Source organism: Trichogramma pretiosum, unplaced genomic scaffold (genome assembly GCF_000599845.2).
Source record: "Trichogramma pretiosum strain Unisexual culture from Peru unplaced genomic scaffold, Tpre_2.0 scaffold10, whole genome shotgun sequence".
Lineage (NCBI taxonomy): Eukaryota > Metazoa > Arthropoda > Insecta > Hymenoptera > Trichogrammatidae > Trichogramma > Trichogramma pretiosum.
In genome coordinates, this window is record NW_019641652.1 from 585,693 (window position 1) to 613,296 (window position 27,604).

At 40.1% G+C, this 27,604-nt stretch overlaps 5 protein-coding genes and 1 non-coding gene across 13 annotated transcripts in view; 2 read left to right on the forward strand and 4 right to left on the reverse strand.

Moving 5' to 3' along the window:
• Positions 1 to 6,433, forward strand: part of LOC106656441 (E3 ubiquitin-protein ligase TRIP12) — a 35,860-nt gene extending 29,427 nt beyond the window's left edge. For all 7 annotated transcript variants that reach the window (XM_023459953.1, XM_014377416.2, XM_014377417.2 and 4 more), the window contains exons 7-11: positions 63 to 3,395; positions 3,485 to 3,730; positions 3,816 to 4,145; positions 4,231 to 4,549; positions 4,639 to 6,433. In XM_023459953.1, the coding sequence (XP_023315721.1) occupies positions 63 to 3,395; positions 3,485 to 3,730; positions 3,816 to 4,145; positions 4,231 to 4,549; positions 4,639 to 4,835 (4,425 nt within the window). In that variant the 3' untranslated portion in view covers positions 4,836 to 6,433. The remainder of the gene's footprint in view (positions 1 to 62; positions 3,396 to 3,484; positions 3,731 to 3,815; positions 4,146 to 4,230; positions 4,550 to 4,638) is intronic.
• Positions 6,434 to 6,908: 475 nt separating this feature from the next.
• LOC106656434 (transmembrane protein 256-like) lies at positions 6,909 to 8,116 on the reverse strand. The gene is made up of 4 exons (XM_014377397.2): positions 7,829 to 8,116; positions 7,495 to 7,660; positions 7,291 to 7,412; positions 6,909 to 7,212 (listed from the first exon to the last, which is right to left on the reverse strand). Exons 1-4 carry the CDS (start codon positions 7,919 to 7,921, stop codon positions 7,069 to 7,071), a joined length of 525 nt encoding a protein of 174 aa, XP_014232883.1. The 5' UTR covers positions 7,922 to 8,116; the 3' UTR covers positions 6,909 to 7,068.
• A 254-nt stretch (positions 8,117 to 8,370) lies between these two features.
• On the forward strand, positions 8,371 to 10,575 carry LOC106656415 (solute carrier family 17 member 9). The gene is made up of 8 exons (XM_014377368.2): positions 8,371 to 8,727; positions 8,810 to 9,153; positions 9,219 to 9,392; positions 9,485 to 9,617; positions 9,767 to 9,863; positions 9,942 to 10,107; positions 10,176 to 10,334; positions 10,413 to 10,575. Exons 1-8 carry the CDS (start codon positions 8,684 to 8,686, stop codon positions 10,550 to 10,552), a joined length of 1,257 nt encoding a protein of 418 aa, XP_014232854.1. The 5' UTR covers positions 8,371 to 8,683; the 3' UTR covers positions 10,553 to 10,575.
• Positions 10,572 to 13,027, reverse strand: LOC106656414 (probable elongator complex protein 3). The gene is made up of 9 exons (XM_014377367.2): positions 12,848 to 13,027; positions 12,526 to 12,767; positions 12,246 to 12,449; positions 11,914 to 12,167; positions 11,642 to 11,831; positions 11,342 to 11,559; positions 11,008 to 11,268; positions 10,746 to 10,927; positions 10,572 to 10,663 (listed from the first exon to the last, which is right to left on the reverse strand). The coding sequence occupies exons 1-9, from the start codon at positions 12,864 to 12,866 to the stop codon at positions 10,590 to 10,592; spliced, it is 1,644 nt and encodes a 547-aa protein (XP_014232853.1). The 5' UTR covers positions 12,867 to 13,027; the 3' UTR covers positions 10,572 to 10,589.
• Positions 13,028 to 15,058: 2,031 nt separating this feature from the next.
• LOC106656410 (sodium/potassium-transporting ATPase subunit beta-2-like) lies at positions 15,059 to 23,334 on the reverse strand. Of its 2 annotated transcripts, XM_014377362.2 has the most exons (7): positions 22,989 to 23,334; positions 22,671 to 22,900; positions 16,183 to 16,323; positions 15,921 to 16,040; positions 15,657 to 15,838; positions 15,291 to 15,564; positions 15,059 to 15,214 (listed from the first exon to the last, which is right to left on the reverse strand). In XM_014377362.2, exons 2-7 carry the CDS (start codon positions 22,837 to 22,839, stop codon positions 15,111 to 15,113), a joined length of 990 nt encoding a protein of 329 aa, XP_014232848.1. In that variant the 5' UTR covers positions 22,840 to 22,900; positions 22,989 to 23,334; the 3' UTR covers positions 15,059 to 15,110. The 2 variants fall into 2 exon arrangements, with proteins under 2 accessions (XP_014232848.1, XP_014232847.1); XM_014377361.2 differs by having other exon boundaries at positions 22,671 to 23,333.
• A 3,648-nt stretch (positions 23,335 to 26,982) lies between these two features.
• Positions 26,983 to 27,055, reverse strand: Trnar-ucg. Its single transcript has one exon. It is a non-coding gene; the product is annotated as a tRNA-Arg (tRNA).
• Between the last annotated feature and the right edge of the window lie 549 nt (positions 27,056 to 27,604).

Here is a 27,604-nt window from a genome sequence, read left to right on the forward strand (position 1 = left end):
CGCACGATGATGAATTATTTATTTTTTTATTTGTAACTCATTATTGTATTATTTTATTTTAGGGTGGCGTTTCAGCGTGTTTGAAGTTCGTAGATTTCTTCAATATAGCTGCCCAACGCTCAGCTCTTACTATAACAGCAAACTGTTGCCAAAATTTGCACCCTGATGATTTCCATCTTGTCGTCGACAGTCTACCACTTTTAACTAGTAGATTGACTAATCAGGACAAAAAGAGTGTGGAATGCGTTTGCCAGGCGTTCAGTCGCCTGGTCGAAAGCTTCCAACACGACGAAGTCATGCTATATAAAATTGTCAACGCCGAATTGTTACAAAACTTGCAACAATTACTCATGATCACTCCACCGGTCAATAGCATTGGAAACTTCATTACCGTACTACGAATGCTTTCTGTGATATCCAATCGCTGCTCTGATCTAGCGACATTGTTGCTTCAACAAAACATAGCATTTACACTGAGCTATCTTTTAACTGGTTCCTTGGATGTGAAAGTTGAAGATGTTGAATTAGTCCCGAGATCGCCACAAGAATTGTTTGAGATAACCAGTTTAATCGAAGAATTGATGCCACCCTTACCCACCGACGGAATTTTTAGTGTAGATAGTCTACTCGATAGATCAAGTAATCAACAAGAAACCGTCACCTGGGAGTGGCGTGACGAAAGGCAGTGTTTCCACCCATTCAGTACAATTGATTCTAAAATCATTGAGATGGCATTTCAGAATGGAGAAGATGAAATTTGTTTATCGACACTTGGACGAACTTACACAATAGACCTTACTGTGATGAAACAAATAAACGAAGATATTGGAGTAGCAAGAAGCATATTCCGAAAAGTGAACACTCAGCAAACTGAGGGTGAAAATATACCCTCCTCGCTCAATAATTCTTCTGTTGTACCCCTCGTAGTCAAGACAAATGAATGGGTAACAAGTTTTATAAAAACTCTGTTCTCTGTCTTGTATGAAGTATACAGCAGCTCTGCAGGACCTGCAGTGAAATGTAAATGTCTCAGAGCCTTATTGAGAATGTTATATTATTCTCCAAGTGATCTCTTGAAAGAAATGCTGAAGAACCAAGTAGTTTCATCGCATATAGCAGGAATGCTGGCCTCGCAGGACTTAAGAATAGTAATTGGAGCTCTTCAAATGGCAAACATTCTCATGACCCGACTCCCTCAAGTTTTTAGAGTCCATTTTCATCGGGAGGGAGTTCTGCACCAAGTACGTCAGTTAACCGATCCAGATATTCCTCTTGGAGTATCGCCACCCAAGTGCTCTTCTGGTACATTACCAAGTCCGCAACCAGGACCATCGAATACTCCTCTAGCTTCCAGTATGACATTGTCATCTAGCAGTGCCACATCACCAGTTGCTTCGCCAACAACGAACGGTAATATAATGTTTGGTTCGGTCGCTACGAGTCAAATGAAGCCGAATCTCGCTGCTACCATGGAAACTCGCAGTAGAACCGAATCCAGCGTCAACCCAGAGGACAACAGCACACCGCCGAATGCTCACATGAAGATCGGTGACGTACTGAAGAGGAAACGCCAAAACAAGAAGGGTCGCCTCTCGCGTCTCGGTAACAATTCTTCGGTTCAGCCGCCACCGCCGCAGCAAGAATCATTGTTTACGGGTTTCACGCCCAAAAACAATCGTTTCCTTGGCAATTTGAATCCAGCTCGTTGGGGCAAAAAATCATCTTCGCCCAGCAACTCGAACGACAAGCGAGATTCAACGTCATCTGCCAGTCTGTCCAAGCCACCTAGTAATCCTAATCTTACTGGTGGCAACCGAGAGAAGGCTAAAGCGTGGGTCAGAGAAGAGGCTCAACAATTCCTCACCCGTTACCAGTTGGATACGCCGTGTTCTCATCCAGCTCTCACAGTTCTTTCCAGACTAACTGCAGCAATTCAGCGGCTCCAGTCTCCGGATTCTGATGAAATGTACTCTGCATTAACTGAATTGCGCGATGTCATTTTAGAAAGTGATATATCACCATTTGAAATGAATCACAGTGGTCTTATTAAAGCTCTACTAAATTATCTCACAATGGAAGGTAACGGAAGCCGCCAAGAACGATTGAAGACATTCTGGAAGCTGTTTGCTGAATCAACAATGCAAACAGAAAATCTCGTCGATTATAATCCAGGAGCTTTCGGAGCTCTCGTTTCAAAAGTTAGTAGTTGTGCCTCGCAATTAGAACAGTTTCCTGTTAAAGTACACGACTTACCAGCTGGCTCTGGAGTTGGAAGAGGCGGAACAAGTGCTCTCAAATTCTTTAACACACATCAACTCAAGTGTAATTTACAACGTCACCCAAGTTGTAACAATCTGAAACAATGGAAAGGAGGTACCGTAAAAGTAGATCCTCTCGCTCTTGTACAAACGATAGAACGCTATCTGATGGTGCGAGGATATGGAAGAATCCGCGATGCCGATTCGATGGTCAGCGACGACGATAACAGCGAAGATGATATTGATGATACACTAGCTGCCGTAGTCATTAGTCAAGGTTCTGCGAAACACAAGTTGCAGTTTTTGATTGGTGACAAAGTGCTACCATTCAATATGACGGTTTATCAAGCTGTAAGACAATTCAGCTGCTTTGGTATGGATAGTGTAGAAACAGATGCTGACAGTGAACCTCCACTAGGCCATGATGCCGTTTGGGTGCAGACTCACACGATATATTACAGACCTGTACCCGAAGAAGAATCAGCCTCTAGTTCAAAACAAGGCTCAAGTTCACAGTCGAGTAGTCGCAAAGGCAAGGGCAAAAGCACGAAAATCAGTTCGAAGCGCAAAGAAGACTGCCTGTGGCTTGAGGGTGCGATTCCACAACAAAGATGTCCGCTCACTCCATTCTTAATGCCGACGCTTCCATCTGTAGTCACAATCAGCGATGCCGCTCTCGATGGCCTTTGCTTGCTGCGATTACTTTATGCCCTAAATCGTCATTGGAGCTTACTTTTCCCGCATGCGAAGAACATCAGTCTGTTAACAACACCGGAATTCATCAACAATAAAATTGCAGCCAAAGCAAGCCGACAATTACAAGATCCTCTTGTCATCATGACCGGTAATCTGCCGTCGTGGTTGCAACAAATAGCTTCAGTTTGTCCATTTTTGTTCCCGTTTGAGACGAGGCAACTGCTGTTTTACGCGACGTCGTTCGATCGCGATCGTGCACTGCAGCGACTTCTTGATTCGGCACCGGAACTCAGTGGATCTGACAGTCAGGAACGAGTTACACCAAGACTAGAAAGAAGAAAGCGAACCATTTCTCGAACAGATATCCTGAAACAAGCAGAGCAGGTTATTCAGGACCTGGCGTCGAGTAAGGCTCTTTTGGAAGTGCAATATATAAATGAGGTAAGAATCGAATCATCATTAATGATTATCCCATTCAACCAATGAAATCGATTGCATGTTAACATTAATATTATTTTATCTTTTTAAAGGTTGGCACAGGTCTTGGTCCAACTTTAGAATTCTACGCTTTAGTTTCACGTGAGTTGATGCGTGCTGACTTAGAATTGTGGCATGGTAGCTTAAATCCAACAGAACAAGGTTATGTACATATCAACCAAGGGTTGTTCCCTGCACCAATCCCATGGAACACGAAAGTATCACAGCTCGCCAAATTAAAAACTAAATTCAAATTCTTGGGTAAATTTATGGCCAAGGCAATTTACGATTCTCGAATGGTAAGTTTTATGAAAGTACTTGATTTTTTTCATTCAATTATCAATGTAACGATTATTTAAATATTTTCTCTCTTTTCGTGTATAGCTGGATCTACCATTCAGTTTAACTTTCTACCGATGGTTACTGGCTGAAGAACATGCATTGAATTTATCAGATCTGGCTCACATCGATCGAGATGTATACAATTCATTGAGCAAATTACAAGAAGTCGTTAAAAGGAAAGAGGAAATTGATCAAGATTCAACATTGAAACCTACAGAAAGAGCTCAATTGATTGAAGTCTTAGATTTAGATGGCTGTCCTATATCAGACCTTGGACTCACTTTCCAATTACCTGGTTACGAAAATATCGAATTGAGAAAAAGCGGAGGCGATATGAATGTTAATATACACAACCTGGACCAATACATCAAAGTAAGCTAAACTTATGATTAATTGAAAAAAAACTTTGAAAATATTTATGTTGAAACTAACAAAATATTTTATCTTTATCTTATAGCTTGTTGTACACTGGTTCCTTTATGAGGGTGTGTTCCGTCAAATTGAAGCGTTCCGCGAAGGATTCGAGTCTGTTTTCCCACCTTCACAGCTCAGATTGTTCTTCCCTGAAGAACTTGAAGCTGTATTTTGCGGACATTCACAGTCAGGTGGCAAATGGGACATTAAAACATTATCAGAATGCTGTCGAACTGATCATGGTTACACCCCAGATTCACGAGCAATTCGTTTCTTGTTCGAAGTCATGGCGGAATACGATAGCGAAGAGCAAAGACAGTTCATACAGTTCGTTACAGGATCTCCTAGGTTACCAGTTGGTGGTAAGTTTCACTTATAAAATTAGCTGACTTTTCATTTAAATTTTCCATTTAAATATCCATTATTATAAACTTTGTTTTATCTATTTCAGGATTCAAGAGCTTATCGCCTCCTCTAACGATAGTTCGTAAAACGTTTGATCCCACAATGAAACCAGACGAATTTTTGCCATCAGTGATGACTTGTGTCAACTATTTGAAACTGCCGGACTATTCTACGATAGAAATCATGCGAGAAAAGCTGAGGATAGCTGCACAGGAAGGCCAGCATTCTTTCCACCTATCCTAGAAATCGACAAGCAAAGTGGTTAACTATTCCCGTTTTCGTTATATTTGGCTCTGCTTATTGAACAGTGTTTTAAAAAACCAATTAGAAAGAATTTTATTATTTACCATAACAGCAGAGACCATACGAAAAACAGTGAATATTTTAAATAATTTACGAGATTTGTTTGCCTTTGAAAACATTAACATCATAACTTAACTTAAATACTTTCTTGTCAATATTTCATTTTACGAATTCCAATTTAGTGTTCATTTTTGTATGTGTAATTTGGAGTTGTGATATACAATAATTTTATCCGACTATATAGAGTGAGACAAAAACTATGATTTGAGAAACAAGAGGCGTGTTAATAGTGAGCCAGGAAAGCTGTATAGATTAATCAAACATGGATAAGTTTACTGGTTCTCTTGATGTGCGATTATTGTGTGATGCAATTAAAAATTAAAATTGTTAGAAGCAGCAAGAGAAAACAAAACATTGTACATATGAAGCATATTATCTCTATATAGTTTGATATACACAAGTCTATATAAATACTTTATATAATATAGTAAACGAAGTAACAAATACAAAAAACGGTACCACTCAACATATGATATTTAAATTAGTTGAACTGTAAGCTACGATACTGTGAGAGGACTTTCGTTAGCTGTAAGTAAAAAAAGTTTTATATATATAAAATGATCGTCGATGCATCTAGCGTCTTCATAAATCATCGTCCATCTCCTAGCCTCGTTTAGAGCGACTTAAAGTTGGAAAATAATGCGTTCATCGTGGCGAGACCGTGCAGAGTAAAAAAAAATAAGAAAAGACGTTAGTTTAAGTCATGTGCTACATCGAGCTAGTACATAATCCGAAATAAAAAAGGGCTTGAGAGGACGACCAATCCAAGCGTACATTAAATATAATATATGATAAATAGGAGTAACATTGAGTCTCATATTTGTTGTTCTCTTTTTTGAATATTTTTTTTTTTGTAATCGATCTCTTGTGTGTGCGTCGTTGTCGTTGTTAGAATACCGAATACCTATACCACGGATATGCGATGCACAAAATAAAATGTTATGTCATTCTACAAGTCTAATTTTTCCTGTGTATCATTATTTGATACTTCATAAGTAGCTCTTGAGTAGTTTGACCAGTCGAGCATAATATGCAGGTCGTAGTTGCGACCAGTATCACACGGTTTATCAGTTTACTACGGAACAGTAAAGTTTTTAAACATTTTTTTTACATAATAATTCAACGTTAAAGTTACGTATATTTTTTTGTTTTTTGCAAATGGACGATGTAATATGTGCTTAAATAAGTAAAGTCTGTGTCTTTAAAATTTCTGACAATTTAAAATAAAACTATAAATTTAAGTTCAACGTGAACATAATGAAGAGTGCGAAATAGCGTGGGAAGCGCCGGGCGTGCTTGGTATGTTTTTTTTTTATCTGATACTGTTGCAGTTTCAATTACTCCTGGCAATGTTAATCAATATGTTATTGTATAGTCATAATAAAACGAACATACAGTTATTTTTTCAACACTTTAGTATGATAAATGTTGCAAGTTTTAAAGCAAATGCCCAGAGAAAAGAACCAAGTACACAAAAAGTGAAAGAGATCAGCAAGAAACAATGAGCGTAAAGTTGTATGTAAAACAAATTCTAGACGAAGTAGCAGATTCATATATTAAGTGCGTGTTGGTGATGGATTCGTCCAAAACCCAGTTTAATTATTAAAAGCGATGATTATATTTATATCGATTCTAAGGCATAAATGATGTTCTTTTTATTTCTTTGGATTTCCGTTACAATTTTGTTTCTTGTAATAAAAACAAATTTGAAGAAAAACAAATTTTCATACTTCAGCGCATAAGAAAATTTGAGAGTTCCACCTTCAGTAAAATTAATTTTTCGTTTAAGAGTGTAAATACTTTTCTTTATTAAATATTATTTTACTGAAAATATTTTTTTCTCACTCATTGTACCTTTTCAAAACATTCAATACTATACATTTTATTGATCAAGGTTTAATGATTTTCAATTTCTCATTTTTACACAAACTTATTTTTTTATTATATCAATCTGTAATAATTAATTCATAAAACAATATTTTACATTGATTTCCATTTGTATAGTTCGTACAATTTTCATCGAAGTGATATTTAGTTAGTTTTCTTTGATCACACGCACCTGTCAATTGGTTAGACATAAAAGCTATCGTTACAGTGGCAATGTTCATAATCCTCATATTAACATTCCAAGCCAGCCAAGAATGAAGCAAGTACCTCCAATAGGAGTCAATCTACTGTACGATTTATCTCCAGTGAAAGCATAGTAGTAGCACGTACCACAGAACATGAGTAAGCCTGCCATCATGAAGCTGCCCGACTGAAAAATCAACGTTGTGTCATTTATTTCATTCGATGAATACTGGTTGACATTCTACTAAAATTTGATTCAATTTACCAGGTAAGGCATTCTGCACATGGGCACTCCCAGTAGCGCAAGTGTGTGGAACAAATGGTATCGCGACGCCGTGTCGAAGACTCGCTTCTGCTCCAATCCCTTGGCGTCCGAAGGATACGTCTCTGTGAGGAGGACAAAAATCATATCGTCAAAATAATGCAACGGAAATGTGCATCAAATCTTGATAGCACGATATAAACGTACTGTGAGAACCATAGGCCCCGAGAACGACGGCCGCTGCACCGCTGATCGCGGCTATCCTGACGAAGGGACCGGACGCCCTGGCCAATTTCCACAGTGGCACCTGAGTCGATGACATTATCGAGGATACTCCCCCTTTCTTCGGCTTTATTCCCGTGTAATCTGTCACCTACGCATAAACATAAACATTACATAAACAAGTGCAACAGTGATCATCTATCGCGACTCGTATTGTCACTCAATGGACCATAAAAATATCGATCGTATCTCATCGTCGATCGATGGCATTGAAGGTTAGAGTTGAAAGGATCTCTTATATTTTTAATAATGCGCTTACGCCGTTGACTGCACTTCTCGCGAATTCCAGTGTGGTCGCGCTGATCGGGTTCGACAATAAAACGTTGCTCAGAACGTCCTGCAGTGACTGCATTTTCAAACCATAATGTGTGTACCTCGAGCTAATTCGTTCGAAAGTTGTCTCTCTTTTTTTATCTCCCACGCGAGACTGATAAGTGATATGTGCAGCCGCTTCGATTGTTTTGATACTGTACAGCAGCAGGCCAGCTGACAACAATGAACGACGATGAAGTTGAAGAAAGCCGCCGCACAGCACAGCACCTCTGAGCACACACTGCTGCAGGGTAGGTAAAATTTAAAGCTTAGCGTGATATCGGCATTTAAAAATGGCCGACTGCCGTATCGACCGCCGATACGGTAGTGTTAAAATTCATAATTTCGCGAGCAGAAATCGCCGACCGTCTGACTGATACATCGCAGAGTCTACATAGAAATCTGTGCTGTCTGCCTGTGACGTGTGTGTGTACGCGGCCGCCACCAGCAGTTGCTGTCTCGTTTATGCGTTTACTCCGGCTACTGTGTACATTACACACACACACACACACATACGTTACACACCTGTCTAAGGAGATATAACGACTTGTCAATAATTACTTTGTCAACGGAGCGTCGCGGGTGAAAAATTTGAAGCTCGATCGCAGCAGCTGCCCGCCGCTGCTGTGGCTTATAGAGCATCGGCTATAAGTGCATTATAGTGCCGACGACTGCAGGTATACATATATCGTCAGCTGTGTGTTTGTAAACGCTATCTTAGCAACATTTAGACGTGGCGTTGCATATATTATGCCGATGAACAATCAATGAACCAGCGGGAAATTTTCACTTTACGAATGTGATGCTGACGTATGACAATATACACTTCAATTATCACTGGACGAGGTAAGGGTGCCGCTTGAAAATCGAACCCGGTGTGGAGTGTCCAACTCGTTTTGAATTATTTATATCGTGTTTTTTTTTTTAGAAAAGAACGCTTCAAATGGGGCCTAATATTACTTAGCGGCACGAGTCTGGTGTACGCGTCGAGAACATCTGTTCCGCTGCTGGTGCCCGTGATTGGCAAGGAGCGAGGATGGAGCAAGACCGACTCGGGCATGATACTGTCGAGCTTCTTCTGGGGCTACACGCTGACCCAGGTGCTGGGCGGCTACCTGAGCGACCGTCTGGGCGGCCAGAGAATACTGACGGTGGCCGCCATCGGATGGGGTCTGTCGACCCTGTTCTTGCCGGAGATCATCGACAATTTTTCGGATTACTACTCCATACAGTTCATAGTCCTGGCTAGAATGATTAATGGAGCGTTTCAAGGTTTGTCGGTGATTAATATGGACAAAGACCGAATTTGCTTTAATCGTATGGTTGTTTGTTAACAGGAGTTCACTTTCCTAGTATGATAAGTTTGACGAGTCAACGATTGATAGAGTCCGAAAGGGCTTCTTTCTTTAGCCTAGTTACCTCTGGTTCCGCTGTAGGGACCGTATTGACTGGAACATTAGGATCTTATGTTTTAGAAAATTATACGTGGCATACTGTCCTCAGAGTTTTTGGTAACTATTCACTTAACTACTACCTGATTATTGAACTATTTCATATTATTATTTTTGATTCGGTGTTTGCACAATTCCATTTCTCATATTAGGACTTGTAAGTGTTGCCTGGACCATTTTGGTATTCTATTATTCAACATTATTGAATGGAAGATCATCCACAGTAAAACATACTTCAAGCAACAGACTGCCTATTAGAGAATTAATTACTAAACCACCTTTCTGGTAATCCTGGTACATATTTCATAACTGCACTGGCACTCTTACATTTGAAATTTCACAAAAGTAGATTGCACCTTGTCAAAAAAAAGAGAAAGATTTTAAAAGTTAAATGTAATGTTTCCATTTTATAACTATATTTTTTCTCATTTCAGGGCATGTTTGATTGGACATGCTTGCCAAAATAATTGTTTTTTTGTTCTACTATCTTGGATGCCTACATACTTTCACGATACTTTTCCAGAAGTTAAAGTAATAATATTTTTAAAAAATTTTAATTCAAATTTACGAAAGTCATTCAAATTTTTAAAATATCATAATTTAATTTAGAGCTGGATAGTCAATATGGTACCATGGCTGGCGTCATTGCCATCCATCTTCATCGGTCGAGTTATATCCGACAAACTCATCAAGACTGGATATTCCGTCACGGCGACGCGTAAAATTATTCAAACAACTTGTTTCACTCTTCAAGCCGTTAATTTACTGTTTTTAGGCAAGTAGACGCATTGATTGCGATGATTACCGAGACTGATTGGCATTATCATGAAACTGTTCTTACAGCTGTGACAGACGCCCCTGAAAAAGCCATTTTGTATTTAACTTTAATAATAGCCGGTTCCGGCTTTCATAATAGTGCAATTATCGTGAACCCTTCGGATTTAGCGCCTAAACATTCTGGAAGTGTTTTTGGAATCATGAATACGATTGGAGCTATTCCTGGTAAAATTTCATTTTTCTTTTATCTCTAGTAAATAATTATACAAAACATCACGTTACATGCAACAATTTTTTTCACAGGATTTCTGGGAGTGTACTTAGCTGGCCTCATTTTACAGCATACACACAGCTGGTCTGTGGTCTTTATTTACATTTTCATTGTAGAAATTATCGGAGCTACCGTTTATCTTGTTTATGGATCAGGCAAAGCAATTTTGTGAGCAATATTGATTTGTAAAAAAAAAAAAAATTAATTTATTAAAGAAGTTTTGACATATATGGACCATCTAATTCATATCCCATCTTTCTATAATATTCTCTCGTGCCGACACCTGTAAAAATTTATAACGTTGTAAATCTATGATTTATAGGCAAAAAGATATTGATAAAAAATAGTAATAAGGTAATTCATACCCGAAATAACAGCAATTTTCGTGGATCCGTGCTCTTCTTTGGCAATTCTCGCGGCCTCTTCCATCAAAAGCATACCAAAACCTTGATGCTGGAATTTCGTCGGATCGCGAGCGTTTACCGGCACCACGCTACCGTACACGTGCAGCTCTCGTACAATTGAACATTTTCCTTGCAGCTCGGGCCTGCAATAGAAACGGAAAGGCACAATCAATTCAGTCCATTTGGTCAAATTGAGTGTAATTCAAAAGAAAAAAATTCGTACCTAAACGTTTCCGGAGAACACTTTCTGAGTCTGAGCAAACCCACAAGAATATCTTGTAGAGGATCTTCGTAAGACAAAAATGTTTCCCATCCGTTGTTGGCGACGTAGTCACGACGTATCAGTTCTACCTCGTACGGTTGAACTTTGTTGTGAATTTCTTGAATTCCTACTTCTCTGGTTCTTACGTCGCGGCAAGTGACTCCTAATTCTTTCATTCTCTCCAATGCCAATTCACGAAGATTTCCGTGCTCGACGCCAGAACTGCAATGGAACGATTCATTTTTTACTTTCTCGTAATGTAATAATGACTGACTTTTATTTTTGAAGCACCTACCTTACTAATGGCATAGGAATATCTCTTTGTACCCTGTACACGCGAGTCCATGGTGGAATTAAAGCTAAAACTCTAGCAATGAGATCAATCAACATGCTTGGGGGATAACTCTTGTATCTTCCAGTCTTCCACAGCTCGTATAAACCTGTACCTCTGATAACTAAAGTAGGATAAATCTTTAGACCATCAGCTCTGAAAGCTGGATTTTCGAAAAATTCCTGAAAAATGAAAAAAAAAATTTTCTCAAACTCTGAACCATTATTGTGCATATTTGAAAAAATGTAACTAGTAAAAACTTACTTTGAATTGTTCAATATCTCTTTCGATGCCAACATTTGGTAAATCAGGCATCATGTGTGCTATAACTTTGAATCCAGCATCTTTGGACATTTGGAAACTCTCACAGACTGCTCGAACTGTATGACCTCTGTTAGTGTCTCGAGCAACATCTTCATAAACAGACTGAACTCCAATCTCAAGACGAGTGCATCTATAATTTTATTGAAATGATCAAGTTAAAAATGAAATAAAAATAATCATAAAAGTATAATAATTTGTAATATTATACTAACCCATAAAGTAACATATCAGAAAGATGCTTTCTAAGACAATAATCTGGTCGAGTTTCAATAGTTATTCCAATACATTTGGTTCTACTGTACTCTGAATGTAAAACTGCTTCAGCTACATTGTTACTTTTATGACCTGATAGTGCATCATGTAAATTTCTAATAAAATAGTCTCTATAATCATCTGGTAAAGACATAAATGTTCCTCCCATAACAATAAATTCTACTTTATCAACGCTGTGGCCCAATTGTTTCAACTGTAAGTAAAGAATTAATTAAATTTATAAATTAAATAATTTATTTAATGAGATTGGCATGTTAAAATATGATCTTACTTGTTCAACTCTGTGCCTTGTTTGTAAAAATGGATCATATCGAGCTCTTATAGCTCTCATAGACGTTGGTTCATATCCTGTGTAAGATTGTGTTGAATATTCAAAATCTGAATCTGGTCCACCTGGACAATACACACAAATATTTCCTGTCATGTTGATGTGCGGACATCTGTGTGGTTTACACATAACAGCAACAACAGCAATCTAAAAAATAAGATTTTTCATTAAAATTTAACCATCATTTAATTAATTTAACATAATAATGAAAGGTTTAACATACACCACTAGCAGTCCTAACAGGTTTAGCTTTGAGCTTAGGTAAAAGAATATGTTTAACATCGAATGGAACGGCAGCAATTATATCTGTAAGTTTTGGAGAAGACGATAGGCCGTACTTGGATGAAATTTGTGTTTTCAGTTTATTCAAGTCAACAGTTCTTCCCTCATCGTGTGCAACCAACAATTCTTGAATGATCTCTGTAATTGTCATCATCATACGTTCCTCCTTGCTCTCTTTGAATTCTAAGGAATGTCAAAAATAAACACATGTCAATTACTATTTTCTCAATATTGCTCAATAAAAAGAACGTTTTGTCACATACCCTTCTTTTTCTTTCCCATTTTGACGATCTTGACTTCGAATTAAGTTTCAAACAAGTAAAAAACAATTAAATAATTAAATTCACAGTATAAACTTTAAATCTTGTGTTTTCACTTTGGTTATATATTTCCCGACAACCCCGGGCCACTCCACTTGCACTGACTAAGTAATGTAGCCGCGAGCACGTTGCCTTCTGCTTCGTTGTATACCTGCGCAGTGGAACCAATCAGATGTCGCTGCCTCCCACTTCGATGAATTACTGCGAAATACGAATGCATTCGATTCGTGACTCAACGTCGAGAAATATTGCAATATCGCGTCTCAAAGCGTCCTGTGAACCGCCTCGTATTCCTGTGTAATCACGTTTTTTGCTTGTGTTTTATTGAAAAATTAATGATGTGAGAAGTGCATGGTGTACAGTGTTTGTGTCTTTGGTGTAAAAAACAATGATTCAACCGTAGAATGATTTGTTGTGCTTGCTGAAACGGTATTTCTACATAGCCTATACTGTGAGTAGACTTTAAACAATGAGATATAAATTTCATAACTTTATAATTGTTTAATTTAATGTAACAAATTGGTTAATAAATAATAATAGTTAAGGATTGTACAGACTTTTTTGGTTATTTCGAATGACAGATACAAATAATTCATTGATCCTATGTACGACAAAAATGTTTTATTTCAATTCAAATGCTTACATGTTTTTTCCTTTTGTAAGAGAGACTAAAAAATATATAGAGATTTTCATTCAATATTTTCCAGCTTTACATGCCGTTTAAACTTACTTCACAACATCTTATAGCAACATTGTATAATATAATTTGTGACATTTGGAAGCAGCTATTATTTGTTTAACAAAAATTATAGTTTATATAAAATACTGCTCTTTTATAAAGTTAATAACGTCAAGATATTTTTATAAGGTGTAAATTTTGACTGTAGCGTTTCTATAGGTTTCATCAAATATGGAGTGGCATTATGATTTAGAATAAATAGTAATTCTTTTATTGAAAGTTACAATTTGTTCTAGTTCTGATTCAAAAGAACTAGTTTGTATTTCATCACATATTTGAGATTGTATAGCAATTACAAATAGTAGTTGTTGATTTATAAATGAAGAATAAGTCAATTAAATTTTTTTCAAAGTTATATTATAATCACTTGATGAATTTTGAAAGAAGTAGTCAAACTCAAACCATGAAGGTATAATATATAGATTATCATTTCATTTCATTATAAAAGTTGCAAGATATTCAGGCAGTTTCTTCAGTAATTTTTGACAACGCAATTCAAACTTTAACATTAAAGAAATAAGAAAGTACTGTGAAATCGATTCGAGAGTACAGCTCCTGTCTCAGATTTAAAATTCTGTCGCACAGAAGCACAAAAGTCGAAATTAAATATACATAAATTAAAAAAAAAAAAAAACATTAGAAAGCCCTATATATTATTTCATATATATAGTTACAACAGTGCTTCTACTAGTAAAATTACTAAATAATATTTATATTTTCTTAAATTGCGCGAAATACTTTTTCATCTACTTATGCGCGCAAAAAATCAATTTACAAACGCTCCCTTCGCAAATGATGATTCTTTGCCGTCGCTTACAAAGTATATTTCATTATGTAATACGTGTAAATAAATTATTTTCTTCTTTTTTTTTATTTATTTATATAAACGAGGCTCGCATTACAATAATAATAGTAATAATTATAATAATAATAATAGTAATAATAATAATAATAGTAATAACCAAAGGAGAAAAACAAATTCAAACATATATAGATACAACTATATTTATATAAATAATATAATCAACACACACAAAATACATGATTTCTTTTTATTGTTGTGTTATTTCCAAAGCGTGTGTTTTTTCTTTTAAAGAGATCACAAAATCGAGCCATGGACACAAAAAAAAAAAAAAAAATAGACACGATCTTTGCGACTTACAAATCTACTATACTTTTTACAATTGACATTTCAGCACTTGTATGCACGAACGTGTGCGTGTTTTGTTTGTGCGCTCGCTTGTTAAATTAGGATGGACGAAATATAATTGAATTTGTTTGTTTGTTTTTTTTTTTGTTTTTTTGGACAATCGATCGTCGTTCGTATTAGGCACGCATTTTCCGTTGAACGAGAGGGGATAGATAACGAAATCGTTCGAAGATAAACCAGAGATCCTCCGGCTATTTGTCTTGAGCTTTTGCTGTCGTTGTTGTCTTCGTGATTTTTACTTTTTTTTTTTCGTTCGTTTAATCGACCATGAGCTCGAAGTGCACCGAGCCGATCTTGTCGGTTCTGTCGTGCTTGATGTTCTTCGCCCAAGCCTTGCACTCGATGTTGATGAGAATACCAGCTACAAAAAACGGAACCTTTATAGTATTCGTCCGATATTTGGATATATATTTATAAAAAAATTGTTTTCCACTCACTTCGCGGCCTCTCGAAGTGCACCGCGACGAGGGGACTGAGATAACCCTCGGAGTTCTCGTAGGGATAATAGTAGCCGGGAAAGCCGTGCCTGGGCAGTATCGTCACGGGGCCGATGTTCTCCTGGTCGGCGGGGTACTCGCCCTCGCACGACACCCAGATCGTGTTCAGCTCGTTGCGATTCGTGATCTCCTTGATGTGCTTCTTCAGGCTACGGGGCATCTTCTCCGGCAGGGCGTTCGTGTCGTTGTAGAATTCCGGCCTCCAGCCGAATATCTGCGTGAAAAAAAAAAAAAAAAAAAAGGACAGGCGTGAGTTCGTTGTAATTTTGCAAAAAATAAACAAAAGCTCGAGCTTTTTTTTTTTACCTTGTTGAGCTTGAGGAATATGCAGGGCGAGGACTTGTGATAGCCGTAGAAGTTCTCGACGGTGCAGGGCACCCAGTTCTTCACGTCGACGGCGCAGACCTGGCCGGGACCCGGCGGACGATCGTAGTCGCAGTTGGCGATGTTGGCGCCGCGTCCGGGCGTCGCACCGGGTGTTCTGTAATCTTTACATACACAACAAAAAAAGGATAGTGATAATAGTAATACAATGAATTAATAAAGTGAAAGATAATGATGATAAAATACCTCTGAGGAAAGATTCCAACGAGTCGACCCAGTGCTTGTAATTCCCTCGATCGGTGCCTTTGTACCAAATCAGCGTGCTCTCGACATTTTCCGCCGGTGGCAGTGGCCTGAATCCTAGACCTAGACTCGCGCGCATAGGCGAATATAAAAGAGGCACTTTAGTCGCGACCTTTTTTCGTCCGTCGTCGTCTCTGTCTCTCTTATACACGACGTCCATCGTACGTGGATTATAGTGTATCATTGTAAAAAAAACTTGACTCACCAGGATTGGTACCGATGATGGAGCGCTCGAGCTGCCAGGTGGGCCGTCTCGGGTCGATCGTCTGGAAGAAGCCCCAGAAGCAGATGGCCACGAGGGCCGCCAGCACGCCGTAGAACACCAGATAAAAGAGGCCGATTTTTCCTGCAACGACGATATAAAACGCCAAACGATTAAATTCGATTGCTTTGCATCGTCGTGTGTGTTTATATTTACACGCGCTCGCCAATGTATACTTTGCATTCATACACGTTTGATTTATACATTGCCCATATAGCATAGCGTAAGATAAAACTCGAAATCAGTGAAGATCAAAAGGATCGAGTCAAGTGGAGCAATTCAATTTGTTCTTCTGATTTAATTCGCGTCGCCGCTATCCGCGAGCGAGGTCGTCGTCGTCGTTTGTAACATATAAAATATAAACGCGCGTCTGTCGCTCTCGTCTTTCCATCGTACTATAGTATCCGACCCTTTGTACGTTTCGTTATATACGATCGTTATCGTTATTATCGTTATACCGTATTGGATTGCTGCTATATGCGCGTTTGTCTAAATAATGCGCGCGATTATTCACGCGGTCGCGCGCGCCTTCGAATTAAATCAGCCCGTAATTGAGCGTGCCGCGCGGAATATAACGACTCAATTCGCGCGACCGCGTGCCACGCTGCATCGAGCGAATTGTATATGGGGTTTTTTTTCTCTCATCGAGAGAAGGCGAGATTAAAACTAACGTGATTCAGTACTCGAGGCTTTTGGTTACAGAAGAGCATTGCATTGCAGCTCGGACTTATACGCTTATTTCGACTTTGCCACTTGCAGCTTTACAGATGGAAGGTACTCGCCACCTAGCGGTAGAGGCCTCGAAGTGACATTTTCGTACTTCGAACTGGTCTGAATTTTTCGTGAAACAATTAAATTTTCATTCGTCCGCTTGATATTAGTATAAATTAAAACCGCTACTTATACGGCAATAAGTATGTAATCAATGCTCGAGCATTATTCTACCGGAATATTTAGATTTTTCGCGCATAAATAAATTCCGACGAATAGGGAGTATAATTTTTATTTTAATTTTTTTCATCGCATTCGCGATCTCGACGCCTCGGTAACATTATGATGTTGTGGCTAGCGGCGCGTATTCCTGCACTCGCGAAGTTTAAAACATAATATAATGAAAATTGTCAAACGGCCAGATCCGTCTAAAATAACACGGCTCGCGACCGCGTGCGCTGCATTTACTTGCGGATATCGCACACACACACACACACACACGAGTACGTACAGTTTGGGTGCGCAACCGATTTTTTTTTCATTTTATTTCATTCAATTCTCTCTATCTCGTCCTCCCGTGTGTTTACGCTCGTATATGTATATGTTATATATCCTAAAAGGCCCCTTTACGTAATCGCGCGAAGCGCCCAGCGAGTAAATGGCCAACGACGACGACGACGACGACGAGCTTTTTAAAACATCGCGATTTCGTACCAGCCAGGGCGTTTAATGTCAATTGACCTCGTTGCTTCCATCTCTCGTCCGTCGCGCGCTCACCGTCGCGACGCTATATATGTACATAATAGTATATTTCGTATATTTGTGTGGGAAGCTGGAAGGGAAGCCGCGTTCAACAATTGCCATTCAGCGCGCCGTTTCTTCTCTCTGTCTCTGTCGCTTCTCTGCACTCGCCGCCGCCGCCACACATGTACTTCCGCCTTATATGCGTTTATTCGCGCTTTTATGAAGCGATGGATTCGGTGCCGAGGATTTGCATGTATACGAGATGAATGAGCGACACGCGCGCTTACGCAGAAATTTTATGACGATCTTTTGCTTCGTAAAATCTCGAGCTTTGATTCGATCGAAATCGGTACTCGATAGAGTTTAAGATTATTCAATTTTAATTTGTTTCGATGTTTGTCCCGATTGTTTGATTGAACTTGATGATCAGCTGTGTACTCTGAATTTTCTCACTAATTTGTAAATATATTAAAATGTAAACATTCATTATCATAATTCAATAACTCGTTTTTTTTTTCATCTCGTATTTCGATTTATCCTCGTAATTACATCGATCGATTTTCTTTCTCTGCTATTCGAACAAAGGATCGTCGCTTTTGATGAAAAACAAAAATGAAAATGAAAAACGAAGAGAAGAAAGAAAAATTACGTGCGTCCGCACCCAATCGTGTGTAACGCACGTGTGCATTTAATAACATCATCATCGGCACGCGAGCGAAGAACTTGAAAAATTCCCGATTGAAAAGCTCGTCCGTTTCTCTCTTTCGCAGCATGACATATCGCATTCGTCAAATTTACCCGCGCGCTACTATGACGTCAAACTGTGACCAGCTCGCCGGATCACACACACACAGGACAGACAGCAGAGCTTAATTACGATTTAGGACGATTTTCTCAATTATCTTATCAGAGTTTATCGCGCGCGCGCGCACACGTGTGTGTCTGTGTGCGTCTGTGCAACTGCATCTGTGTTCTCGCGCGGATGAATTTTATACCGTAACGTGTACCGAGGGTCTCTCTTCTATATAGCGTCTGCGCTGCTGCTGCGAGAGCGTAAAATTGCACACACGGCGGTGCAACCCAGAGAGTCAGGTTTATACTAGATTGGCCTTTCGATTGAAGGAAAATTGTCTCCAACTGCTGCCCGACTGGACTGACTGTCGTCTATCTCGCATCTCTCGTCGCTGTTGTACGAATTTTCCGTTGTTGAATTTTATCGCGAAAAATACTTCCGATGCATTTTTTTTATTTCTCAAAATATCTCGCGATAGTTATATGTATAGGCGCAACGTCGATGGCCTGTCCACACCCTCGATAAAAACCACTTCGATTCTGTACACACATGCGCACACGTGGGTACCGTGATGTATACGAGAGACCTTCTTCAAACATTTGCTCGATTCAAACATTTTATTTTCCTTCTAATTTAAGGTTGGGCCTATATATATATATATATATATTGTATATATCGTATAGCAGTGACCACGTTTCCGATCGATAATGCGTAATTTACCATCCACGCACGGGGTCATTTTCCATTTCAATATCTCGGCTGCGTTATAAGTTTGTGCAAACTGTCGGGGTTCTTTTATTTTATTTACTTTTTTATTTCATACAAATCATCATTCATCGTATTTTAAAAATTCGCTACGATGGGCGGAAAAGAAAAAATTCGTACAAGCTCTGCCGTTGATTCGTTGCACAATTATGAATATAATACAATAATCCTCTCTCGAACACACGATACGAATTAAAACAGCAGTGGCCACCGCCACAACCGCGTGAATCACTCGATTTGCCCACTGTGCTGTAATATTACGTGTTTGTGTGTGTGCTCCATATATATATTGTCGCTCCATAGCAGCTGTGTGTACAACACAAACGAGATCGTATATTGTGGCTACTGCACACACGTACACGATATTATGTTTTCGGTGAACTCGACGGCGCATTGATATCGATTTTAATCGTGCGTTAATACGAGAGAGAGAGAAAAATCAATCGCATCGGCTGATCGCGGCACATAGGTAACGAGGTGTATAGAGCGCGTCTTATCGCGAGAGCTCGTTATGTCACTCGTGTACGTCTGATTAGTACTGATTGAAGAAAAATAAATAAAACAATTTGTCGAAACGATGATCGTCGATGACAAAGATTATGTATCGCCGGAGCGTCCGCTCTCGATAATCGAGAGATTACAATTACAATACAGTAGCTGAGTACTCATACACACACAAATGAAACGAAAAATAGAGAACGAGAGATAAAAAAGAAAATAAAGAAGCTACGAAAATCCGACGGATATAACTGCGACTTCCGATGAAGATTTTATCATCGAATACACACACACTCGCACACGCACGCACACACGCGGTCGGTGTCGGTAGTCTCGAATGGATTCCAAAAATATTTTCATCGCTTATATAGATCAGCTCGAAATAGATGCACCAATACACGCGCGCGCTCACCGCATTTGCGTAAGTTTTAGGGAAATCTCTCTCTCTCTCGGTGGTCGTTCAAGGCCTGATCATCATCATCATCATCATCAACTTAGTGCGTGCTTGCGAACAAAAACCTGTGCTCTCTTTCACGCCGCTGAAAACGTCATTAATAAGCGGATAGCGTTTTTACGTGAAAAAAAAAGATAAATAAATAAATAAATCAAATTTTATTATTCGCATCTTTATGTACGTTACACGCCCGATGTATTTTAACCCACCGATCTAATCGGTTGAAACGCAGCAGGCAGCAGGCGTTGCAGCAGCTTTATGCGCGCGCGCCGCAGTCAAAGTCATATTTATATGTGCACCTTGTCTAGCGCGTCGCGCGACGTTTATTTTTATCAGCAGCTTTGGGCACTCTCGTGTGTGTATATGTGTGCGTGTGTGCGTTCAAACAGCGTTAAAATTATATATATTAAAAATACGTAACGCTTGTTTACGCTCGCCAACCCGAGTTTGATGGATTTTCTTCTCGTGGCTATTATTGACGAAACTATATACATAATGCACACCTTGCCCATGCGTGTATCATAATATCCACGAGTAGCAGCTGCAGCTGCGGTGCTGCATGGTGTGCTCGCGCGCGTGTGTACATATTGCATTCCCATGATACAATACGGCCCTGGTATAAACATTTCTCTGTCTCCTTCTTTCTCGAGCTCGCTTATATATGTTGCACGTATTTATATATACAGTGTACACGAGGCCCTAACCTAACGGCATAATCGTTCGCCGGAATGGAGTGTCCTCTTGCGTATACCTAGCGATCGTATGTTTACTCATTAATATGCGCATAGAGACTATTTGACAGTGAAAGCGAGAGACCAGAGAGAAACCAGCCGAGATTTTTTCATCCGATCGATGTACAGGTGTCAATGATTTATCCGTATCAGGAATAAAAGAAGGAAAACGAACCTTCGATTTGATTATAAAACGATTCCATGCCGCATCGACTCTGTGGCTTTGCTATGTAGCTGCTGTTGCTACTTATAATGCTGCAACGCGAAACTCTTCGGTGCCGAGCGCGCTCGGCTGTGTCAAGGCGATGCTGGTGGCAGCAATTACATTTTATATAGATTATTATTTACGGGCAAAAAAAGAGAGAGAGAGAGAAGAAAAAAATCGTACGTCATTACAGTCAACGGTTAAGGATAGAGTAAGAAATACGTAATATAACGTCGCGTATCCGTCGTATCCTTCCACGAGGTTATGGTCCGCGATTCGCCGTAATGACCGATAATAAATTGTTGTAAAATAAGACACAAAAGCGACGAGACGCGAGTATATTTTTTTCATTTCAAAATAAAAGAAAAGAAAAGGAGCAGAAAATGCCGATCGCGCGTGGAGATCGCGCCGACGCGAGGCTTTTATTCAGTTCGATGTTTATGCTACACTATACACACACACGTATTTACGATACAGCAGACATCGCGATACATTCCTGCGACCGACGCACGACGATCGACGAGTAATCGTCGCTACGTAATGAGCCTCTCGCGATCATGCACGCAAAAAAAAAGGAACGATTTCGTTTTCTCGTATATTATATGAGTTACCGATTTTTCCGAGCAATTCTCGTGTCGCGATTCGGCGCAACGCAATGACGATAATGTCCACGAGTGTATATACGTACGACATAAAAAAAAGGAGTAGCAGCAGCAGCAGCAGGTACTATACTCTTTCTCTCTCTCGCTTACTGTTGGCGTTTCGCGGCGACCGTGTACATGTGTCTTTGTCTGTGAGTGTGTGTGTATAATAACGAAGCCAAGCCACAGGCAGTTGCCGCGCTGCCACCGCCGCCGCGCCCATCGGCTCTCGCTCTATACACACCGCCGAAAGATAGTTTTCGCAAGCCGCCTCGCACAAAAAATAGAGCGCGAGCAGAGGAGTATGTGTATCGTATATAAAATTGGCGCGTTCGAACGCTTCTCGCCCGACTCTATATATAACAAAAAAATATATACATACAGGCGTGCGCGCGTCTTACGCGTCGATGTGTGAGCTGCATAAGAAATAATGATGCACCACGAGTAGAGCCGTGTGTGTGACTCGTCGTCAACATCATGAGCAAAGTATGCGCCGTTTATACATATTGTACAGAGAGAGAGGCCAGCGCCCTTCTCTGTCTCTCTGGTTTTTGTTCGATATTATTTTTTTTGTTTTGATTTTTTTTTTTCCTGTTACTGTCGTCAGCGATATGTCGAGTGGGTGGAGGCAACGATTCCGCTGCACACGTTTCACGACGATCCATCGATCGATGGCGCACGAAACCGAGGGGGTATGCGTGTTGTTACACTTCATAAATATACGCACACGTGAGGGATCGGCGGCGGGTTGCTTCACGCACACGTCACATTTATATACGTGGTTACCACCGTCGTACTCATTCACTCGTAAAATTTCTCATCTTCGACAAACCGTACAGCGATCCTCGAAGAACTGAAAAATTAAAAAAAAAAGGAAGGGAATGCATACCCCAACTGCTGGCGGTCCTGCCGAAGACCGCGCCGGTCTCCGGATTGTAGAGGAATTTTTTGAACTGCTGGCCGAACGACATGCTCGGCGGCCGCTCGTACGGATTCGAGTGGGCATGATGATGATGCTGATTTTTCGCCGTGGCCGCCGCTTCTTTCGTGTTCACCATTTTTGTTTCCTTTTTTTGTTGTTGTTGTCTTTACAAAGAGAGACACACTTGTTTCGTACCGCTACGAGTGCGCACACGTTCAAAAATTACAAATAATAATAATATCGTGCGCGAATATCACAAACTAGACGATATTATTATATACACACTTTGAGAAAGAGAGAGAAGACGGTCTTTTAGGGCACGGCCGATCGTCCCCCCGATTTTCTCTCCGATTCTTCTGGCTCTTCTTGCCTCTGCTGCTGCTTCGGTCTCCGATTTATTATTATTATATTATTATATTTTTAGCCGCGTAAGAAAAATCTTAATAATATCTTTTTTTTTTTGGCCTGATGCGCGTGCCGTATCGGTCGCTGCTGCCGCGTCGCGTTCGTGTGTGATATATACGGCACCAACGCCGCGCCAGGTTAAACTGAGTCAGAGAGAGCAGCGAGCAGCGTACGAGTCCGGCCGCCTGCACGACGACGGGGCCGCCGCTGCTTCAACGCACTACTCGGTTCCCTACTCTTTTTCCTCTCTTTCTCGGCTTTACTTTGCCTGACGCGTACTAACACACTGGCACACACACGCATTAATACAACCAAGCCCCGAGAATGTCCGTCGTCTCTCTTCGACGCACACACGCACACAAGTTTGCGGAGCTCGTATCGCCTCTATACTACTGTACGGTATACTGCGTTTTCGAGCCACACAGACACACATAAGTCAAGTTGTGTATAGTTGTGTGTTGGCTTTTGCCTTTACTTATATATAATGTACATATATATCCCCCATCCCTCCTCTCTTTCTCTTCCGATCTATCCTCCTTCTATACACTTCTTTCTCTCGTTTCATCTCACGCGAGCGAGAGATGTGTCTATATATTGGCATTGGCTTACTACTACGTATTCGGCCACGCAGCTTCTGCTTTCTATCATTCACACGATTACACTTGTAACATATATTTATGTATATTTTCTAGGCGGCCGTCCTTGAGCCGTATAGAGTATGGATTTATCGAAAATATAATTCTCTCGCATTTTTGGCGCTATGGAAAAGTATTTAATTCGCCAGTGGCTATACTCGCGCGCTGTGTGCCGTTTATAATGCATCTTGTTTCTATACACACACACAACCGACGACGCTGCGAGTAGCAGTGAATGAAATCGGCGGCTGTAAGCGGGAAATACCGGCTTATTTGAAATCGGCGTGCATCGCTGCTGCTGCTGCACTCGGATCTGTTACGTGTGCCATATACTCCATGCACGCGCGCTAGATTTAAATCGGTATCGTTGAAGAACGTTTGGGCACTTTTTTTTCTCCCGAAGATCGATTTGTTAGAGAGAAAACTGAGATATCGAACTGAAATATTCTCCCAGCGTGTAAATGATCGGATTGCCGTGTGTGTGTACCTACATATAAAACCCCCATGGATTTCCAAACGTGACTTATATTCCCGACGTCTATTTTTACGAGGGAGAGACCCAGCGACAAGATGTATAGATCGCCTCTATCTATTGCGCAACGCGTGCCTCGTATATATAATTCGGAAACAAAAAGACCCACGCGCGCGCGCGACTCTGCACAGCTTCTTTTTATTATTATTATCATTATCATTGTCATCGTCGTCGTTTCTCTCTCTCTCTTTTCACATCGTTCTTGATCTCTTATATGATTTTTGACGAGAAACCATCGAAACTGTATACATAACTCAAACCACAAACGTGCATAAAATGTATAAATAGAAACCAATCGTGACGTCATCTAAAGTGGAGGCGCAGATGTCTGCTCTTGTATGCGTGTAAGCGCGTGTGTTTGTGTGTTTGGGTCTGCCGCTGCAATATAATATCAATTGTCCACCGTAACGATTCGTGTTCGTTGCCGACGCGTACGTTAAAAAAAAAAAGGAGTAGGAGAAGGGGGACAGTCGCGCTGACAGGTGTGCCATTGTTTAATCGGATACTGCACTACTACTAAATACTATAAGCGTCGATGCGGGTAATATGATTCTTGCATGATTTTATTCGTTCGTTCGACTATCGAAATAAAAATAAAAAAAAAAAAAAACAGAAAACTCAAAGTCAAAATCGAGAGGAATAAAAATAAACTTAAAATAAGTTTCTATCTCTTGTAATGCACGTCCTAGTTCATCGTCGTCGAGGCGTACATATACGATTACGCATCGTATACGAGCGAAATCGCTCGGCAATTTTTCTATCATTTGCGCACCGATCATCTTCGTTCTTTCTTTCTTCCTTTTTTTCTTTTTTTTTTTTTTGCACGAATCAATTGAATCAATTTCGTATCGTGATCGCAGAGCTTGAAGCTAGGCTATATCCAGTCTAGGCTCTGCGCGCAGCGACCAGAGGAGACCAACTCAATACACACGTATACGCATTCGAATTCTACCCGGTTAGACCCGGTTTTCATTATATATCGTAACGTTGCCGCCAAGACTCTCTCGGGTACCACGTAATGAAAGGAAGTGCCCTAATACTCTCGGGCCGCGTCGCGCGTCGCGCGAGGAAGGAATGAATGAATTTATATATTTCGTACCGTGCAAAAAGCTCGAGAGCTTTTCGGTACGAGTCTTGCTAGCGTGGAAGGTACACGATTCTTTCGAATCGATTCGATGTAACAATTACAATGATTTAACTCGTTATCGGTAAGAAAAAAAATTTTTTACTTGAATTTTCTCATCGTACGCGAAGGGATAAAATGTATATAAAATGCCTGGAAGAGAAATAAAACGCACTGCGCGGGCGGGCGGACTCGCCGCGTTATAGAGTACATCACGTCGCGTCCTTGCCTTGACAACCCAACGTCCGGGCAGTCTATACAGAAGAGACACACACGTACATATACACACCTATATACAAAACGGCTCCTCTCTATGTAACCCGGCAGCAGCAGCAGCAAAGCACAGTGGCAGCTTGAATTGGAGGCTAAGGTCAGGCCTCTATCTCTTCGCAGTCGCCGGACATATCTACTATGTTCAATGCGCTCCGCTTATCCGTGTGTGCGTATGTACAAATTGCACAATACGCACATGTGTGTGTGTGTATGCAGCATTGGGTGCAGGCCACAGGAGCTTTCCATTCGTAACTGCTGCGCTCGCGTCTCGACGCATAATAGAAGCCCGCGCGACGCACGTGGACGTACACCTTTTTTTTCTATCGTTCGAATTTCAACGCGTCGCGAGTTTTTTTTTTTTTATCCTTTTTTCGTTGTATAGCTTTGATCACGAAATAATACCTGAGCTTCAAAATTAAGCTCCCTCGTGAGCTTTTTAAAGCTCGATTTTTCGTACGTCATAAATGAATCTTAAAAAAAAATATGAAAATCATAGCTCTATCTTATATCTCCTATTAGATGCACGACGACGACGTTTTTCTAGCGTGAAAGTGACTCACACGAGCACTAATGCTTGCGAAGCGAGCTCTAGGTACCCGCCAAATGTACGCGCGCGCACACAAGCTGATCTAAATTGGCTACATCCTGTGTGCATCGCGTCACTCCGCTGTGACTGCTTCTACTTTTGATGCTGCTGCTGCTGGTGCATCTGTGCAGGAGAACGAACGAATCATCATCATCATAGTCGTGATAGTGTCGCACACGCGCCGCTTATAGGTGAATCCGAGATGATACAATATGGAACGGAGTCGCGCGGCACAATCGTACGAATCGTTGATATACATGCCTCTCGTATTACTTATGTGTGTGCGCGAGCACATGCGCGCCGTAATCTATCGGCCTTTGACACCGATTCTTCGTGGACCGCGTGAAGCAAACACGAATTCATTATCGGCTTCGTACGAAATGTATAATATGCGATTCGAAAAAGATGATGGGGTTTTTTCAATGGTCGCGTGCGTCATGTAGTTTTGAAGCGAGCGGACGATTTCGAGCGCGATCGAACGCATACGAGTAAAAACGGTATTAAGTATATCATTAAAGTCTTTTGCAGATTTAATGACAACAAAAATAATCCAGCTAGCCGTAGAATATAAAATAAATGTCGGTATTCGTTGTCAGTCGCGGAGATTTAAATTTTAGCTTTCGAAAGTCAGCGTATATAGTATATTTTCTTTTCAGGCTTCCCTTGGCTCATCCGTATGACACATTTCCAAAACACGAATTATTAAAAAAAAAAAAAGTTGCGTTCGACCGTGACAGGACTCGAACCTGCAATCTTCGGATCCGAAGTCCGACGCCTTATCCATTAGGCCACACGGTCATATTATGGAGCGAGCTTAGTTTCGTATTTGAATAACGCCATCTCTGTTCGCTCGACGTAAATCGGAGCTCATCGTTACAAAAGGCATGAATTAAACAATGACGATGTGTAATTTATAACTCTACTTGCGCCACGCAATTTTCGTTTGCTTCCTCGTGATTGTATGTTACGATGAAAGTGTTATTTTACATTTAAAAAATAGCTGATATGTGTAACGAGAGTTTATTGATGTCTTTCTAAGTTTACATGGCATGAATTACAAGGTATTACATGTCAACTATAATTAAGCAAATTATAATAGCGCAGGATTCATCAAATTCTACATAGCGTTGCATTATGAATATCTGAAAAGATTCGGAACTATTAATTCAGCTTGATTCAAATTATAGATAGAAGTTGGATTAAAGTAGAATTAAATAAAATTTGTAGAGAAACAAAAGTATATTTACGGGGTATTCAAAGATCAAAGAAAATTGTAATCTCAGTAAAATTATCTGAGGACCTACAGATATAATTTATATAATGTATATAAATATACTCTACTGAAAA

Coding starts and splice junctions, on each gene's coding strand:
- LOC106656410 (XM_014377362.2), bottom strand. CDS start 22,839: ATGGTGAACACGAAAGAAGCGGCGGCCACGGCGAAAAATCAGCATCAT. Junction 16,041..16,182: donor CATCATCGGTACCAATCCTG/GTGAGTCAAGTT, acceptor GCGCGAGTCTAG/GTCTAGGATTCAGGCCACTG. Junction 15,839..15,920: donor GTTGGAATCTTTCCTCAGAG/GTATTTTATCAT, acceptor GTGTATGTAAAG/ATTACAGAACACCCGGTGCG.
- LOC106656414 (XM_014377367.2), bottom strand. Junction 12,450..12,525: donor CTGTTAGGACTGCTAGTGGT/GTATGTTAAACC, acceptor CTTATTTTTTAG/ATTGCTGTTGTTGCTGTTAT. Junction 11,560..11,641: donor GAGATATTGAACAATTCAAA/GTAAGTTTTTAC, acceptor TTCATTTTTCAG/GAATTTTTCGAAAATCCAGC.
- LOC106656415 (XM_014377368.2), top strand. CDS start 8,684: ATGCTGACGTATGACAATATACACTTCAATTATCACTGGACGAG. Junction 9,154..9,218: donor GATTAATGGAGCGTTTCAAG/GTTTGTCGGTGA, acceptor GTTTGTTAACAG/GAGTTCACTTTCCTAGTATG. Junction 10,335..10,412: donor TACGATTGGAGCTATTCCTG/GTAAAATTTCAT, acceptor TTTTTTTCACAG/GATTTCTGGGAGTGTACTTA.
- LOC106656434 (XM_014377397.2), bottom strand. CDS start 7,921: ATGCAGTCACTGCAGGACGTTCTGAGCAACGTTTTATTGTCGAACCCG. Junction 7,413..7,494: donor CGGGGCCTATGGTTCTCACA/GTACGTTTATAT, acceptor TCCTCCTCACAG/AGACGTATCCTTCGGACGCC. Junction 7,213..7,290: donor TGTGCAGAATGCCTTACCTG/GTAAATTGAATC, acceptor TTGATTTTTCAG/TCGGGCAGCTTCATGATGGC.